Source organism: Onychomys torridus, chromosome 21 (assembly GCF_903995425.1).
Source record: "Onychomys torridus chromosome 21, mOncTor1.1, whole genome shotgun sequence".
Classification (NCBI taxonomy): Eukaryota; Metazoa; Chordata; class Mammalia; order Rodentia; family Cricetidae; genus Onychomys; species Onychomys torridus.
The window spans coordinates 51,488,964-51,507,840 of NC_050463.1; the positions used below are offsets into that span (position 1 = coordinate 51,488,964).

Sequence of the window (18,877 nt, forward strand, 5' to 3'; positions counted from 1 at the left end):
GAGATTACAGGAATACACTTATGGTTTATGCACTGCTAGGGATGGAGCCCAGGGCTTCATGCATGTGAAACCACACTGTAACAACTGAGATCTGTCCACAGCTCAGAAAGAATCTTTCCATATAGCTAAAGGTGCCCAAATGAATGGGACAAAATTCTACTTCTTAAAAATGTTGTTTCCTGTGGTGGTTAAATTAGATGAAAATAGTGTCCAGCTGGAAAGTGAAAGGGGGATTATATCTGGAAAATGCCGTCATGTCCCTTGTCACAGAGCCTAGAGAGACACCCAGTGGAAATGCTGCATGATCCTCTGGACAGTTGGCAAAACACCTGATCTCACCCCCAGTCTTCAGGCAGCAATATGACCCCAATAGGCTTAGTTCATTATTGCTGTGTGGGGAAAGGTGTACTGAGAAGCTCCTCAAACCTCAGCCAAAGCTCCTATTTCATTTGCTGTGCCCCAGGAATCACCAGCCCTGGGAGATAGTTTCAAAGTCGCATAATTTTCATTTAAAATAGGGTAAAATAGACCATGTGTGGTGGGACACACTTCTAATCCCACCCAGCACATGGGAAGCTGAGGCTGGAATATCCTGTGTTCTAGGCCAGCCTGGACCACATAGAAAGAATCTGTCTCAAAAAAAAAAAAAAAAGTGTAACGTACAAAGCTTATTTCTTTTAGCTTATGCTTTCTTTAACAGAGTGTGAGCTCAACTGTAGAACTCTGACTTGCAAGTTTGTGTTATTTGCTGTTGTTTATTTGGATTCTTTTCCCTTAAATGTGAATAACTATAGTAAATGTATCTTCTTCTCAGAGACACTATAAACTCTGGTTGAATGTGTTGTCCCAGTGGACAGAATCTGCTTCCTCCACTAAAGCTTTGAGGCAAGAGAGACTTGCAGCCAGCCAGCTCCAGACTTCAGCTTCTTCAGTATTTAAAACACTGCCTTGAAGGGAAAAAAAATGGAGCAATGAAGAGTCCACACAGTGTTCCCAGCAACTGCAAATGATTTATGTCAAAAACCTTTCTACACAAGAGGAACCCACAGAGACAAGTGACTTGGGCTCATAGGAACTCACAGAATCTAGACTGACAGCTAGGGAGGCGGCATGGGACCCACCTAAGCCCTCTACATAAGTGTGACAGTTGTATAGTTTGGTCTCTTTGTGGGAGTGGACCAGTCCCTGACACTTGGGCTGGCTTTTGTTTTTTGTTTTGTTTTGTTTTGTTGTTTTTGAGACAAGGTTTCTCTGTGTGGCTTTGGTGCCTGTCCTAGATCTCATTCTGTAGAGGCTGGCCTTGAACTCACAGAGATCCTCCTGGCTCTGCCTCCCCAGTAGTGGGATTAAAGGCATGCATCACCACCACCCAGCTCGAGCTGGCTTTTGGAAACCTATTCCTCATATTGGGTTGCCTTTACCAAGCCTTAATACGAGGGGAGGAGCTTAGTCCTATCTCAACTTGATATGCCATGCTTCATTGATACCCATGGGAGGCCTGCCCCTTTATGAACAGAAACAGGAGAAGTGGGTTGGGAGAGACAAAGGGAAGGCAGGAGGAGGGAATGAGAGGAGAGGAGGGAGGGGAACTTCAGTTGGGATGTAAAATAAATAAATAAATTTAATTTTAAAAGAAATCTTTCTAAATACAGATTAACAAAAATAAAGTACTTCAACACAAGCTTGTTATATTTTGCCTACATTTTTAAGGTTTTGTGTGTGTGTGTGTGTGTGTGTGTGTGTGTGTGTGTGTGTGTACACTCGGGTACTCAGGCATGTGGACAACCTCAGCTGAACACTGTCCAGCTGGTTTTTGAGACAGAGCCTGAAACTCTGCAAGGAGGTTTGGTTGGTTGGCCAGTGAGCCTCAGTACTCCATGCATCCCCTCACCTTTTAGTGCTGGAATTACAAGTGCTGACCATCATGGGTTCTGGGGACCAAATTCATGCTTGCAAAGCAAGTACTGTATCAGCTGATCCATCTCTCCATCCCCTAACTTTTGAGATTGCAATAGGCAGTCATCACCTGAGTGTTGAGAATAGGCACGTACTACACACAACCCATGTAGCTGCACATGAACGATGTGGATAGCATAACAAGCAAGATAAATGTAATACCCACAGATCCCATCACTCCCTGCCATGAAATCCACCTCACAGAAATTCAGACACAGACTTTATGTGTGAAGATATCTCACACACTATCATTATTTAGAAAAACAAAGATTCAAAGGCCTAAATGTCTGGTCAGAGAGCTACAGTTAAATCATGATACTGCAACACACTAAATTACATAGATACCCAAAACTGTTCATGTTTTCCTTTGCATTTACCAAGGGTTTGTGACCAAATATAGCAGATGCATTAAAAAATAATAATTAAATTAAAAGCAGCATTAAGTTTCAGGAGGAGAGCACATGCGTCTATGTGCTCTGAGGTTATCAGTGGTTGTTCTTAGGGAGTGCATACCTGGGGAGCTTGGGCCTTTGATTTTAGATTCCCACATTTTTCATAAGCAAATAAGATGTTTAAGGTAAAGGAAAGAAATACATATAATCTCCATATCTTAAGAATTCCAAGTTCAAATGGGAGACTAATAAATCATCTCTGAAGTTGAGCAGGGACCTTCAGGGAGTCCAGATGCCTTGTAGAGCCAAGGTTGTCCAAGGACCCAACTGTCGGTCTCCACCCAGTGCTCTAGGGAGCAAGACAGCCAGTATTACCTAAATACCCACAGTTTCCAGAAGTTCTCCATGGCTAGGTGACAGACAGCCACACATTAAATCCTACCATGATGAAATACATGCTGATGGTGCTCATGGACTTCAAGACGTTACAGCTGGCTCACCAGGCATGACATACTGATAAATGCTGATAAGAAACTATCTTCTGGGTAAACTACATATAAAAAGCAGTGAAGGCGTCCACAGTGCACATACAGGTGACTGCCTGGACACAGAGCAGCTGTCTATCACTGCTAGGGAAGTCACCAGAGAACTTGGCATGAAAGATGGGAGGGAAATGTGCTTTGTCGGTAACTTTACAACTGTACACTCTCTCTGTAAAATATAGACCATTGCCTATCTCTGGCCTCAGCATACACATGTACACATGTGTACCCACACCTATGTGAACATGCATGCATGCACTAATACCAAACATACAATAAAAAGGTGGGAAGGTCTAGGAAGATGGCTCAGGCTGCAAGTTCTTGTCTTGCAAGCATGAGAACCTCAGTTTGATCCCCAGAATCCACATATTTAAAAAAAAAAATTAAAAAGAAGAAGAAAAAAAAAAAGAAAAGAGCCAGGTGTAATGGTGTACAAGTGTGATCCCAGCACTGAGGAGTAGGAGAGAATCAGATCCCTGGGCTTCATTGGCCAAGTCTCCTGGGAACTAGCCTGCTTAGCAAGTTCCATGTCAGTAAGAGACTATCTCAAAAACAAATGGCGTATGGCCACTGAATTACAACAAAATCTGTCCTTTGGCTTCCACAGGTTGGTGCACACATGTGCACACACACATACACACATAAGAATACACACTCATTCACACATACACACAGTAGAGCATATAGTACAAAGAACTTGAGATGCTCATAAATGAACCGACCGATAGGTATATTCAAAGTCTCTCCCCCAATTCATGAGGACTTCAAATGGATTCCAAGCACAGGACTAGGCCCTGGGTCCCACTTCAATTCCCAGGCACTGGTGAGACACCCCTTCTCCCTTGGGAGAGACACCATCACTGGAATGCTTCCCAATGATGCCTGAAGGAGCCTAACGGCCTAAGTAACAACCTGGCACTTGGAAGGAATTGGACAGGGAAAGGCCTGTCCAATTTAGTCTGCTCAGATGACCACTGGATGGCCTCCAAGTATCATTTACACAGCATGAGTCCTCACTGCAGACGGGAGAAAATGATGGTTCTGGACTCAACTTTTATCTTGACTGGCAGTTATCCTCACTTCTTCTACCACAAACATAGTCTCAGCACCCTGTGATGTGGTGCAGGCCAAGGGGAGCTGTTCCCTGGCCTCCTCCTCCACAGGGACAGATGGCTTTCTCCCATGACCATTGTCTTCACTCTGACATCTCTATCTTCCAAATGTTTCCTAAACACTTTTCTGCCAAAACCCCTCCAAGCCCAAAGTCACCCAAGCTGCCTACTCATGTACACCACCACCACTCCCAGGGGAGAGGACCACATTGGTCAGTGAACTGAATTCAGGTGGGATTCTACATGCTTCCCACTCATGGCATACACTGATGTCAGACTTCAGGTCCAGGTCTCACAACTAAAAATTGAAGTACTGCTGAGGTGGTAAGACACTCTAGATGAACTTTTCAACCTGAGGCTCTACTCGGAGCCTCGGCAGCCAGCAATGGCCCGAGGCAGACATCTGCCCTGAGAGCTATGCAGCAGATGTGATGCTGCCACAGTCAGCTTCTGCCCGTGGTCTGGGGCATGGTCTTAACTGTCACCCTTTGTCCCCTGCCTTCTCTTGCTCACCAGCAGACCAAATATCTGCCTGCTACCCTCCAGTTCCAATGACCTCATCTCTGTGGTGTTAGACACTCTCCCACAGGGAGTAGAGAGTCTGGGAAACCATTCCCAGGACTTATAAACTTTTCTCCAGTCCACTTCTAAGAAACAATGGAAATAAAATTCTCTGACCCCCCCCCACACACACACACACATGCACACTATTCTTTACTTCTCCACATGAAGCTAAATGGAGAGTGGACACCCCACTACAGAGCAGCATAGGCAAAGGATGTCCTTGCAGAGTGGGAATCTCAGGTTCCATGGTGAAGACCAGAACCAGGTCCCACCAAGGAGCTCCAGGCTGTCCCTCCACAGAGCAAAAGCCACACTCCAAAAGTGATGTCAGCCCTGCCATTCCATTGCAAAGGAAGGTCAGAGTCCTTCCTACCCTGAATGCCTGACACAGAACACCCGACATAGAACCTCTCCCTAACTTCCACTTGCTTTCACAACCGCAAGCTCTCCTGGCCAATGTGATCGGCTTTTTCCATGGTGGAAGGACGCTGCATTTAGATGGCTATTTGGGTCCATCTAGTGGAACTTCCCAGCACTCCTATGAGGAGCTAAAACACATCTTCTGCAAGAGTTACGCTTCTCCTGGGCCGTGGCCCGAAGCTGCACTACAGAGATGTGTGGGTCTTCACAGTTATGTTCCCTAAGAGTGTGGCATGTTCTACAGAAAAGATGGTGTCTGCAAAACACGGAAACACTGGGACCTCTATCATTTCAGAGAAGCCCTGGTAGTTTTCAAACACTTAAATAGCATTTGTGGGGTGTGTGTGTGTGTGTGTGTGTGTGTGTGTGTGTGTGCACTTGTACATGTCACAGAACTTGTATGAAGGTCAGAGAGCAACTTATAGGAGTTAATTCTCTCCCTCCACCCTGTGAGTCTAGAGGATTGAATTGAGGTCATCAGGTTCAGTAACAACCTTCACTCACTGAACCAATGACCTAAAACTTGTGTGTGTGTGTGTGTGTGTGTGTGTGTGTGTGTGTGTGTGTGTGTAGATGTATGTATGAATGTGTGAGTATAGAACCAATGTGGAGATCAAGAAACAATCTCCCAGAAATTAATTCTTTTCTGGCACCTTATAGTTTCCAGAGGTTGAACTCAAGTTATCAGACCTATGGGCAAGTGTCTCTCTACCCACTGTCTTGCCAAGCCCCTGGTGCTTTTGTTTTAGACTCACCATGTACTTATCCTTTCTCTGCACATTACAGGTCCAAGAAAGGCACTTACTGCTTGAGAGCCTAGCTCCTTTGAGTCCCGGTATTTTCAAGAGGCAGTGCGGGAACCCCTGACTTGTGTTTCTCAATGACTCCCTTCTGGAAGCTGATGGCGAGGGACATCCAAGACACAGTCCTAGAGACTTTGCAGCTAGGTGGAAGAGGCAAAGCTTGCCTCACTGGGCTGTCCCCTCCTCTCTCTAACCGCTGTTTCACCTCATGGAAACTGCTGCAGAGGACAGCACCCCAACTGGACAGCGCCCTCAGAGAAGGACAACTTGAAGGCTGACCAGAGAGAGGTGGTATGTGATCAGAGAGACAGAGGAGGAGGAGGAGGAGGAGGAGGAGGAGGAGGAGGAGAGGAAGCTGAAGAGGAAGTGAGCAACTGTCTGAGAATAGATGGCCCAGCTGGACAGCATTGCCTGTGAGGAGCCAGGACATACTCAGGTTTCGCACTCATGACAATGAACTCACTTTATGTGCCGGGATGTCCTGCTCTGAGTTTGCCACCTGGAAGGCACGTTGATATCACAATGTACCACCGGCTTGATCTGCAAAGCAAACCACAGGCCTCAGAGTTCATTTCAGGTGAGCAAACACCAGTCAGTGCCAACAGCAAGGTCAGCAGAACCCCCAAACCGCCAAGGTTATAGACCACCAAGGACAGGTCCCCAGGGACTCAGGGAGGTGGGTATGCACCAGGAATCCAACCTCTCTCCAGTGGAGAGACATGTGGAGGTGAGGTAGGCTGAAGGCCTATACTCCAGTGGTGGGGAGCGGGAGGGAGACACACAGTCTGTCCGGGGAAACAATGACAGAGCTGAGGATGGTACATGGCTCACAGTAGGGATACACCCAGTGATGCACCCAGAAAATGCACACTGGTAGCCAAGGTGTCCCCATACTCTGCTAGACATATTATAGGGTAAGAGGCCTGGACAAGGTGGCTTCCATTTTCAGGCCACGGAGTGGAGTATGGTAGCCAGGAGGGACACCATCCTTACATTCCCCAAGCCTGCTGGGCTCTTTCCTAAGAATGAATATGCAGAGGCAAAGGCAAGGCCTTCTCAGGACTTGACCTCAGGATATCCAAATAGGAAGAAGTTTTGGGGGATCCTGGCCTATGAGGACAATAACTCTCTTCTCCCAGCCTGTTGGCCAGGAGTGACAGAGAAGCAGGAGGAGAAGATTGGGGAGTCAAGGCTACCCCCGAGCTGGGCAGCAGACTGGCCCAGCACCTTGGCCAGAGCCCCGTGGGCCACTCCAGTGCTGTTGTGAGCTCCTCTAAAAGGCTGCCCTGACCATTGGCCTCTACCCCTCAGTCCACCACGAGGACAACATAGGTCCCCACCTCTCACCTTGTCCCACTCCCACTCACTCAAGTCACACCCTCTGCCTCTGTCCCAAGTTACCCCACAACTGCTCTGTGGCATGGTGCAAGCCTCCGCATCCTTCACTTGGTAATAGGGCCAATCCTGCCTGAGTCCCATTTCCCTGTCACCCCCCCATCACTGGCCATCACCCATCATGATAAGTCCCAACGGAGCAATAAGGCACCTAGCATTGTGCCTCCCTACCACACCTCTCAGCTACCCCATACTCTCTGTGTCAGTCAGTTGCCCTAACCTACTTCACGTCCATATAAGCCACAGGCTCAGCAGACTATGAGGGCCTATGGCTCAGCATAATCCAGGCTCCCCTCTTCCCCATAATCACTACCCTCCCAAGTTTAAAGTTGTCTTTAGACTGATAGAGGAGGAGCCACTCCTCATGAATACCCAGAGCCTGGTGACCCTCCTACCCCACACTCCGTGCCCTTTCCACGGAGCTGTCCTGTGTACCTGACAACACACAATACCACTTGGGGTCCTTCCACTCCTCCATCTGCTAAGCCCCTCCCCCAACCCTCCCCAGGCTAGGGGCCCCACCTCCCAATCCACATCCACCAGAAGAAGCACAGAAGAACCCTGGTCTGGCAAACACCTCCCTCCCACATTTTCCATATGACTCTAAGGGCCTGGCTAGGGACCTCACCTCTACTGAGACCCTTGCCCTACCAGTCCCCAGACCCTGCTTTGCTCTGCCTGTCTAGCAAGGGGACTACTCAGGAGCCTATCCCACCCTTTCATCTCTCCCTTCCAAGCCTTCCCCAGCCCAGCGCTAGATGGCACATAGCCTGCTCATTCAGGGAACTTGTCTGAACATCTCAAGATGAGTAAATGTCACCAACAGATTTTCTTCAAAGAGAGTAACCGACGGCCAAAGACTGGAAAATAAGGGCCAGCCCATCACACACACACACACACACACACACACACACACCACAGAAGCAAGAATGTACTGACCCTGAACCCTGGGCATCTCATTTAAAAGAAGGGAGTGTGGCGTGCTGGGGCACAGGCTTTGGCATCTACTGTACCCACTGGCTACCAGTGGCCAGAACAGAGACATGACTAGGAAGCAGAACATAGGACAAATCTCAGCACAGACTCACAGGTAGGAAATCACAGGCTGAGAGTCGGGTGACTCAGGTCAGATCCCAGCCCTAGCAGGCACAGCTATGTGACTGGCTACTCTAAGCAACAGTTTGCTAATTCTTTACAGGGGAGATGACCTATCTTACAGAATTCTTACGACCATGCAATGGCAGAATGTTTTCTAAAAGACACTATGTAGTATCTATCATATTTGTTTTAAGTACTTAAAATTAAGTTAACGTGAGAGTCCCCTAACATACTCAGGGGAAGAGAGGTGAGTCTCCTTAGAGGTCTTGATCTTATTTGGGTCCTAGCAGAATTGCTGATCACCCAAACATGTCCACTCAAGACTTCACTATAGGGAAAGGAGGCTGGCTAAAGAAACCTGCCCTGACCCTGGAGCCTAGAGCCAGGGAAAGAAACACAGCCTGGGTCTAGGACCTGAGCCACAGAAAGGAACACTTTATCCCTAAACCCAGAACCAAGGAAACATGCCCTGACTCTGAAACCAGTACCAAAGAAATACTCCTGGTCCTTAGAATCAGAGTCAGTGAAAGAAATATGCCCTGGCCTTAGAATTAGTGTCAAAAAGCCAAGAAAGGCCAGTGAAAGAAACACAGTTTGGCTCTGAGATCAGAGCCATCTCTGCCCCTGACCAACTGACCAGTGAAACCAACTAATCACAGAGCAAGAAAGTAGCACCCTGACTCTGAAGCCAAGAACCAGGGAAAGAAACACAGCCTAGGTCTGGGACCTGAGCCCGAGAAAGGAACACTTTATCCCTAAACCCAGAACCAAGGAAACATGCCCTGACTCTGAAACCAGTACCAAAGAAACACTCTTGGTTTCTAGAATCAGTCAGTGAAAGAAATATGCCCTGGCCTTAGAATTAGTGTCAAAAAGCCAAGAAATGTCAGTGAAAGAAACACACTTTGGCTCTGAAATCAAAGCCATCTCTGCCCCTAACCCACAAAACTAATTCCTGAGCAGAAAAAAACTAATCAATCCCTGGTTGACCCCAAGACATCCTATATAAACCGCACTGCCTGGTCAGCTGTGGGCTGTTCTCTCCACCCTGGGAGAGGCAGCCACTCTCCCGGACTACTCCTTCCCAAATAAATACCTTTCTCAAAAGAGTTTTGGGTGTGAAGATCTTAATTTGTCAGCACATAGAATAAGAACCTTGCTAAGACAGATGTCCCATAGTGGATTGAGTAGGGAAAAAAAAAAAAAAAAAAAAAAAAAACCTTGCTGAGATGTTCCTCAGGGGACTGAGCAAGGGAGAGCTGAAAAGTAACACTTTCCTCCAGAGCCAGAGGAGATTGCTACATTTCTGAAGGGGTTTCCCTTCTGCAGAGTGAAGCAAAAAGAAGCAACATCTTAGGCCAGAGAAGAAGCAGAGCTCTTCTAGGAAGCCCCCTTAAGTGGGGGCTCTCCAGGAGAGGAGCAGGATTGCTATATCCTACAGGGAGACCATCCCCCACCACACCAGGTATAGCCTGACTCCTGAACAGTGATACCCTTCCCTGCTGAGCTGTCCTAGCAGCTCCAGGCCTGACTCTCCCAAACAGTCAGAATACCTCCCAGGGCTGAGCTGTCCTAGCAGCTTGAGGTAACCAGGATACCTCAACCTCCAGAGCTGAGCTGTCTCATTGCAGTTCCAGCAATCAGAGCTGTCCTAGCAGCTCAAAGTGTCACCTGACTTCCCAAGTAGTCAGGATACCTTTCCCCTGGAGATGCAAAACTCACCTCACAGAGTTGCAACACACTAACATTTTGGTGCCAAAACCCGGGACCAAACCCACAGAGTGGCAACAGTTACTTACACTCACCGTCTTAGAAGATAACGCCAAGATCCATCTGTGCAACAATGAAAACTGGGGCAATGCTCAACCTCATCTCATGCCTGGGTCCCCTCAGCTGAACTATCAGCACCTCTGTCAACTCTCAGAGCCATACATGGGGTCCTATTTCTTGTCCCCCAGCTGTTCCTAGTCACTCTGTCCACCCCTAGCTCTTCCTAACCTTTGCTGCCCTAACCACATGTGTGTTTGTGCGTGTGTGTGTGTGTGTGTGTGTGTGTGTGTGTGTGTAGTGTCTGCTCAAGTATACAGGTGCCCATGTGCATGTATGTGGAAGCCAGAGTTAATCATTGGTGTCATTCCCCAGGACTACCTACCCATCCCTTGATTTTTAAAGTGGGGGTCTCTTGCTGGGACCTGGAGCTCATCGACTGGCTGTAGACTGACTAGTCAGCAAGCCCCAGGGGCCGCTCTGTCTCTGGAAAGGGGGGGGGGGAGTAGAAAGAGTGTGAAAGCTAAAGGTCAAAGAATATTGCTGCAAAGTAATATCTTCCTGACAAGGACATTCCACTCATGAACTCATAATAGCTGTGGTTGCCAGCCCATGACCTGCACAAGAGCAAGCCATTCAGCACTCTAGCACTGAGAAGGGGGGACTTAAAGAGGCCCTACCCCTAGCTGAGGAGATCATGGCAGTTTCTGACTTCTGGAGGAGGGAGAGGCAGTTTTCTGTAGCAGTGTGGCCCATGGTATGTTGCCCATGTTCCAGAGGATGGCGCTCTATGCATTGATTAGTTTACAAGTGTGCACCTCCAGGTTTTGTTGGTTGAGACGGGATCTCACTCTGTAGCCCTGGGTAACTTGGAACTCACCTATACCCACCTGCCTCTGCCTCCAGAGGTCTGGGATTAGGCATGTGCCACCACACTTAGCCAGCCCCAGTTTTTTCCAGGGACACTGGGGCTTATACTCAGGTCCTTACACTTGAGTGGCAAGCACTCCACTAACAGACCTAACTCCTCAGTCCCAAACCCTTCTTCACAGCAAGCAGAGACGGAGTACTCTGTCATTGCCCTCCTCATGCTCTGCACTCCAGCTGCCCTGTCTCTTTCCATCCTTGTTTGTCTGGGGTGGGGGGTTGTTTTGGAAATTTTTTAGTGTTATTGGGTTATTTCACACATGAACATAATGTATTTAAGTCATAGCTACCTCCCATTCAATCCTATCAACACCTCTCAGCCACCCCCAACACCCCTTTCTCCTCATTTCATATCTTATTTTAATAATCCACCACGTCTAATTGGTGCTGCCCAGCAACAGCTAACATCTCCTTAGCTAGAAGTGGGGGTCCCTTATACCCCTCCTTTCTGTGCACTGAACTGCTGACTGGCTTCATCTTGTGCAAGTCTTGTGCCAGCAACCACAATGAGTGAGAGTTCCTGAGTTCAGTGTCCTTATTAGATCCAGAGGACATTACTTCCCAAAAATATTCTCTGATCTCTAACTCTTACAGTTTTTTTCCATCTCCTCTTGTAGGGAGTGTGGTAGTGACTCCCATTTGGGGCTCTGAACACTTCACAATGACTGATTCACATGGACCAGTTCTAAGTCTCTATTGACAGCTGTGGACTGTATTAATCAGCTTTTGCGATGAGGGGTGACAGCTGGACCGGCCTGTGTGTATAAAGCTAAGTATCTAGAAGGTAGCTTCCATGGACTCAGCCTTCATATTGCTTATGGTGTTCTTGTGTCATGGCTTACACCATCCTTTCAAGTATGAGCCTTCTTGGGGTCGGAAGTCCTTCAACAGAATGACCCTAGTGCTGACCAGTGAGTGAGCTGCCCCCAGGAGACTGTGGTAACTACCCATGAAGCTGAATGGACAGTGGATGCGGACAGGGGATGGGAAGGTACCAGGACAAATACACAACTCTGCTAATTGCAGAAACTAGTAGTAGCCAGTAGGGGAAGGGACCCAGAGTGAATGAGACCAGTGAAGGTTACAGAAAGTACATGCATGCACTATTGCTCTGTTGTGCATTGCATATAAAGTGACTCTTACAATGCAGTGAGAAAACTGAATGCTGCAGATATCAGCAACAGGCATGCACTTACAGACCTAGTCTGAAAACAAAATAACAGAAATTGTGCTCTGAGAAATTCGACTGGGTACAGACACCCTAGAAAGGGCTTTCTGCTTGATTGCATACAACTATGGAAACAATGGGCTAATTGCTCTTCTGATGTGTTAATGACTCATTAACCCCAATAGCACCTGCCTAATTAAATAACTGCAGTTATTAAGTACACATTCTGGATTCTTGTTCCCTGTACTCCGTGTAATCATGTCCCTAAGAGGAGGCTAACAAATGTGGCCTTTACTGTCTGGTGGGAAAGACAATCTCAGTCATTCTTATCAGATCTGATGAGTCACAGACATCACTCATCTGCCTGAGGCTGGAGTGTCCAATGGGCTATAAACCTGCTGCCCAAGGTAGTAAAACTAAGCCGAGAATGGAGACCTGAGGGTAACCATGGAGCAGTTCTCACTACAGCTGTAATACAGTTACCACCTGGCTCTAAGCATAACTAGTTTCCAAAACAACCCCACAAAATAGCCAAGTGACAGAGAACCAGCTTATACAATCTTCCCAGGAATGCATGGCATCCAGGGCTCTTGTCCATGAAAAGCCATCCCAAGGCATGTCCTCACAGTTCACAGCCATGTGGCACCATGCTGGCAGAGTGCTCAGAGACACCTGGGACGGCTCTGACTCTTGACAGTGTAACGTGGGCCTCGGATGCTTAACATTCCTCGACCTGCTCTTCATGGGTATGGTCCAGGCACAATAACAAATCCCTCCACAAGGCCACGGGTTTCTGAGTGAAAGGTACCATTGGAAAACACACCTTGGCAAGCACCTAGAATAGGCGAAGGGAGGGCTCACCTGACAGTTGCTTATGGTTGTCATTGTGCAGCAAAGTCCCTACTCTTTACCTGTTCTCACACTGTCTGTGAGACACCTTCAGGAAACATCCAAACATTGCTTGCCATGCAAAGCCTAAACCAAAAAGACTCCAGTGCCAAGGAGAGACATCCTCACATAAACACATCCAGAAAGAAACCAGATAACAAGCAATAAACTCGTCTATGCTTCAGTGTTTGTGTGGAAAGGTGGTGGGGGTGTCCATGAAGAAATCTCTGCCATTAAACATCAGGTACCTAAGCTACTGTCTGAGCCAATTAATATCAAAGACACATGGGTACCAGAGACCATGAGTACCTCAAGGAGTGTGCCATGATCTGCATGGTTCTTGTTTTTATTTGTAAAAATGTTGATTGTTTTTTGTTTTTGAGAGAGGGTCTCATGTAGCCCAGGCTGGCCAGAAATGCACTATGTAGCTGAGGATAGCTTTTGGCTACAAATTCTCCTGCCTCCACCTTTAGAGTGCCAGGGTTATAGTGTCAAACCACTCCAGGCGGCTCAAATTCCAGGCTTCCTACATTCGAAGCAAGTTTTCTACCGACGAAGATACATTCTCTGGCCCTTTTGTTTTGTGTGTGAAGAAGAAAGGCCATGGGGCTGAAGAAATGGCTCAGCAGTTAAGGTACTTGAGGGTGGAGCACTTATTGTGCACATCTGAGGATCTGAGTTTGAACCCCCAGAACCCTCAGAAAATCTGGATGAAGGTAGCATACACATCTGTAATCCCAGTGCTCCTACAGAGATATAGAAGTCAGAGATAACAAAATCCTCCAGAAGCCCTAAAGCCAGCCTGGCTTACATAGAGGCTCAGAAGCCTTACCTCAAACAAGGTGGAAGGTGGGAACACTGAAGGCTGTCACCTAACCTCTGCACAATTGCCGTCACCCATGCCACGGCACGCCCATGCCATCACTAGTGCATACAAATGTGCACACACAGAGATAATTTTTTAATGATGAGTTGTATGACTAATCCAATTTAATGTGCTTTGTAATGGCCCCTCTGAGAGGCTAGGAAGGAAGCAGGAGTACATGGTGCCCCCATCGCCATCATCACCACCAAGTAGCTGAAGCCTCTCTTTTCCCAATAGCAGGAACATGCATGCTGAGGGACACGGTGCACACACACACATGTGCACACAGACACAGACATGCACACACACTGCCAACAATGTTCTTGGAGGAAATTCACCCTCCAGAACCTCTTCCATTAGGCCCTTTAAAAAAAGTAGCAAATGAGACCTGGCCACTCCTGGGTTAGTAAATAATTACCTCCTGCTGGGCTCTAATGATGGCCATTGTGAAAAGAATGAGTGGTCAGGGTGAAGAAGAACGTGATGAATCAGAGGAAAGCAAGACTAGAGGGATTCAACCTAGGTTTAATCAGAGGCGTGTTCACCACACCACAGTGACCCAGCCCTTTCCCTCCATGGTCCAACCACATGCTTGATTAGCGATCACAGCGGCTTCTGTGCCAGCCTGAGGGAAGGGAGCCAAGTCTTCAGACAGAAGCAGAGAGGGAGGAGGAAACAAGCAAGCTGGCACACCGGAGGGGATGATGATGTGCCAGCGACCATCCAAAGCACCTTCCCCATCAGCCTGACACCAAACCTAGAAACCCCGACTGGTCCTTTTAAGCCAAGACACTGTCTCTGAAATAGCTCTAACAAAAACTCAGAAGTCATTAGCCCTCACAATCCAGCACAGAGATCCCTGGGGAAGGAGTGGTATATCCTGCAGAGAAACGAAGGGATGTAAAAGAGGTTCCCCCAAAGAGACACCTTCTTACACAACACAAGGGAATACAAACTAGAATAGACATAATAAAATAGGAATCGGGGAAATGGGAAAACCAGTAAAGCCAGATGATGGTTCATGAAAATTTAATAAAGTTAATAAACCTGTGGCCAAAGTGGTCTAATTCAGCTCATCTTTTAATTAGTCTTAAACACTTACTTCCTTCAACTTTCTCATCTTTGAAGGTTTTCTGGGAACTATATGAATATAGCTGCAAAAAAAGAGAGGAGAAATCAAAATTAGAAAGACGATATTCACACTGACCAGGCAGCAATGTCAGTAATGAAGCGGACAACCCCACAGGTCAGAAATTAATCCACTGCAGTGTGTCATGGGACCCCCCCAGCTGTGTTAACTAGCTTTGCCCTAGGGAACTCTTTCCAGGGACATGTCTCTCCCTCAGATTCATGTATTCATTAGAGTGACCTTAGAAACAATGGTCTCAGGCTGGAGAGATGGCTTGGTGGTTAAGAGCACCGACTGCTCTTCCAGAGGACCCGGGTTCAGTTCCCAGTACCTAGATGGTGGCTCACAACCATCTGTTACTGAGTTTTACAGGATCTATGTCTGGCCTTTACAAATACCAAGCATGCACATGGTATACACACAAAATGCAGGCAAAACACTCATACACATTTTTTAAGTAAATAAATATTTTAAAAACTATTTTAGGGCTGGAGAGATGGCTCAGAGGTTAAGAGCACTGGCCGCTCTTCCAGAGGTCCTGAGTTCAATTCCCAGCACCCACATGGTGGCTCACAACCATCCATAATGAGATCTGGCGCCCTCTTCTGACCTGCAGGTGTATATGCAGACAGAACACTATATACATAATAAATAAATAAATCTTCAAAAAAAAACTATTTTAAATATTTTTATTTAAAACATTTAATTAAATATTTTAAACAATAGGGAATAATGATCTAATTCACTAGCCTTCTGACTTTTTGGTAATGATGGTAATGTTTAGTTGGTTGACTGGTTGGTTGGTTGGTTGGTTGGTTGGTATTTGGGTTTTGCTGTGGAACAATCTTTGCACACAGTAAATATGTATTGCTCTCATTGTTAATAAAAAGCTGATTGGATGATAGCTGGGCAGGAAGAGATTATGTGAGACAGCCTGACACAAGGAGAATGCTGGGTAGAAGAAGGGAGAAGTCAGAGGAGTTGCCAGCCAAATGCAGAATGAGTCAGTTATACAAAACGAAATAAAGGTTAAAAGCTACAAGCCTTGTGGTAGCACATAGAGTAACAGAAATGGATTAAGTTGTAAAAGCTAGTTAGTAATAAGCCTGAGCAATTGGCTGATCATTTATAATTAATATTAAACCTCTTTGTGGTTATTTTGGAGCTGGCGGTTGGGACAGGAAAACTCTGTCTACAGGGTTTTGTGGTTGTTTGTTTTGAGATGGCTTGACTCTGTAGCCCAGGATGTTATAGAATTTGTCATATTCTTGCCACTGGCTCTGGGATTACCAGCACACATGCACCATGGTCATCTCCACTTATAGAGGAGCGAACTCAGAGCAGGTAGCAAGACTGTGCTGCAAAGTAGATGTCATCAAACATCACCCTCCCTTGAGTGCAGCCCTGGAGCTAGAAACCTGCCTCCTGCCTAACAATCACTCAGTTACCAATACTAGGATTCATTCATGAACTTCTGGACTCCTCCAAAGGGCCTGGGTCACTTCTATTGCTCTGTCCTCTATAATGCACACACAGCCTGTGCTCCAGGTTCAGGCAGGCTCCACCCCACCACAGCTGCTGCTGTTCTTAGTGGTCATCTGATACTGGCATCTCCAAAATGCTGGGATCTTCTGCTGCAACTGGGCTGTACCTTCACCAATAGCCTGGCTTCTCCTGGCCTCACACACTGCCAAGCCTCAACTGCTCTCCATGACCCTTTCACGCCTTCAAAAGCAGCACCACCTGGGTGACTCTTACACATGACCAAGTCTGTCTGTGTAAGGTACAACCTTGGCCACCTCTGTACCACAGTTGCTATGTGCTGTCTCTGAGGAAACACTTCCCAGAAGATTTTGCCTCGATGCTGGTCTTAATCATTGCTAACTTCTTAGCCTCAGCTAAGCAGAATCAATTGTTCCAGCAAAGCAAATGTTTTACTTCAGTGTTTCTGGTCTCTTGTTAAACTCAGCTTATTCTTCAGCCCCAACTGACCAAAACCACAGATTCTCAATTCAAAATAGCAAACATCCCTGATAGAGTCTTTAAGTGACTCTCAAACTTCCCTCTGGAATTCACCAGCCAGGCCTCCATCATCTACAATGCTCTCAACATTATCCTCCAATCTCCCACAGAACAGTTCACCAGGTTTTGAACACTCAATGGTTTTTCTTGCCCAAAGTTTCAAAATCCTTCTACAATCCTCCCAAAAACACAAGGTCAGGTCAGTCACAGCAATACCTCATGATCCTGTTACCAATTTATCTTAGTTAGGGTTACTATTGCAGTGATGGGACTCCACTGCAGGCCAGCATCAGAGTAGAACCCAAAGTCTGAAAATGAGACCACCTACACTCGTCCACGGGGGCTTTACAGATGTCCTCATTTTGCCACAACTTTCGACCCTTAGAACTTTCAAAGAGCCTTCATTCCCACAGAATAAAGCATGTTTTAAATGATAATACAGACTAGCCTAAGATTGGTATCTTAAGACTCCTTTCTTTAAAAAAAAAAAAAAAAAAAAAAAAAAAGTATGCATCTTCCATTGCTGCTGATCTGTATAGTTTTAACCCTATGCAGGGAAGGGTAAACTTAAGGCTGGCAGATGGAGAAAAAAGAAATAAGTATTCAGCACAGAGTCCAAGTCACTAAGCCTGACCCTCACAGCGTGGCTAGAGAAAAGATGGCTCCCCACAAGGGGGCGATTGGGAAGCCATGGGTACAGTCACCAGGAGGATGGCATGTCCTTGTCTAGGGTGAACAGGACCTCAGTCTTTGTGGTGGTTGTTTATGTCATGTATATGCATGAGTGTCTGCCTGCATGCATGTATGGATGTGTACCACATGCATGTCCTGTGTCCTCAGAGTCCAGAATTGGAGCTGTAGGTAATTATGAGCCACCACATAAGTTCTGAGGAACAAACCAGGGTCCTGTGCAAGAAGGTGGCTCACGTCTTTAATCTCAGCACTTGGGAGGCAGAAGCAGGCAGATCGTTGTGAGTTCCAAGCCAGCCTGATCTACAGAGCAAGTTCCAGGACAGACTGTGCTACACAGAGAAACTCTGTCTCGAAACACCAAAAAAAAAAAAAAAAAAAAAAAAGCAAGCAAAAAAAATGTTCATGCTCTGATCTATGAAACTTAGCCAGACCAGGCAAAGTTCAGCCTGTGGATATTCACCCTAGGACTCCATCCCTCACTGACTCTGCCCACCAGCCTGTCCTTCAACCTTCCTAACCTTCTCATATTCTCCATTTTTCCAAGTTCATATTGCTAGTCAGCTCTAAGACCCTGGTTTTCATATTTTCTCATAAACAGTAGTCTCCCAAAGGAGACAACCATTACATTTTACAAAACATGCAAAAACAATTCAGAAAATTAAGGCACAAAACCACAAAGTGCTATGTGCTGTTTGGTGCTGCACTCCCGAGGACATAGAAACAGACCAGAGGAGCAGGATCCAACCAGCAGGGTGGTTAAAGGGGTATGTGAAACCTGCAGCGGGCTTCCTTCTTCTGGGGCTGATGGTCACTGGGCAACTTCCTTGGCATTGACAGAGGGAGAGGAAGATGTAAAGTGGCCCTGGGTGCAGGTACCTTGAAGAAGGGCATTTAGTTAAGCCCTTTAGTTAAGCTGCGAGGTGGACACCACCTGATTTACTAATGAGACTATGAACCCTGAGTGGATCTCGTATGCCCAGAGTTGCCCAGGCAGGGATGCCTGGATTCAGTTCCACTCGGAGGGGGTCCTTGCCCACTCCCTGGACCTTGACTGTCTCTCTCCCACCGCCTGCCATGGCCTGTCACAACTTCTCCCCACCCCCAGGCCTTGATAGGTATGACAAGGTAGATCCAGG

The 18,877-nt window shown here is 46.8% G+C and overlaps 1 protein-coding gene across 1 annotated transcript in view; it reads right to left on the reverse strand.

Annotated features, from left to right (window-relative positions):
• Nucleotides 1–18,877, reverse strand: part of Dcdc2c (doublecortin domain containing 2C) — a 34,236-nt gene that overhangs the window by 14,584 nt on the left and 775 nt on the right. Inside the window, exons 2-3 of the mRNA XM_036170279.1 lie at nt 15,000–15,051; nt 6,253–6,329 (exon numbers count right to left, since the gene is read on the reverse strand). Of these exons, the coding sequence (XP_036026172.1) occupies nt 6,253–6,329; nt 15,000–15,051 (129 nt within the window). The remainder of the gene's footprint in view (nt 1–6,252; nt 6,330–14,999; nt 15,052–18,877) is intronic.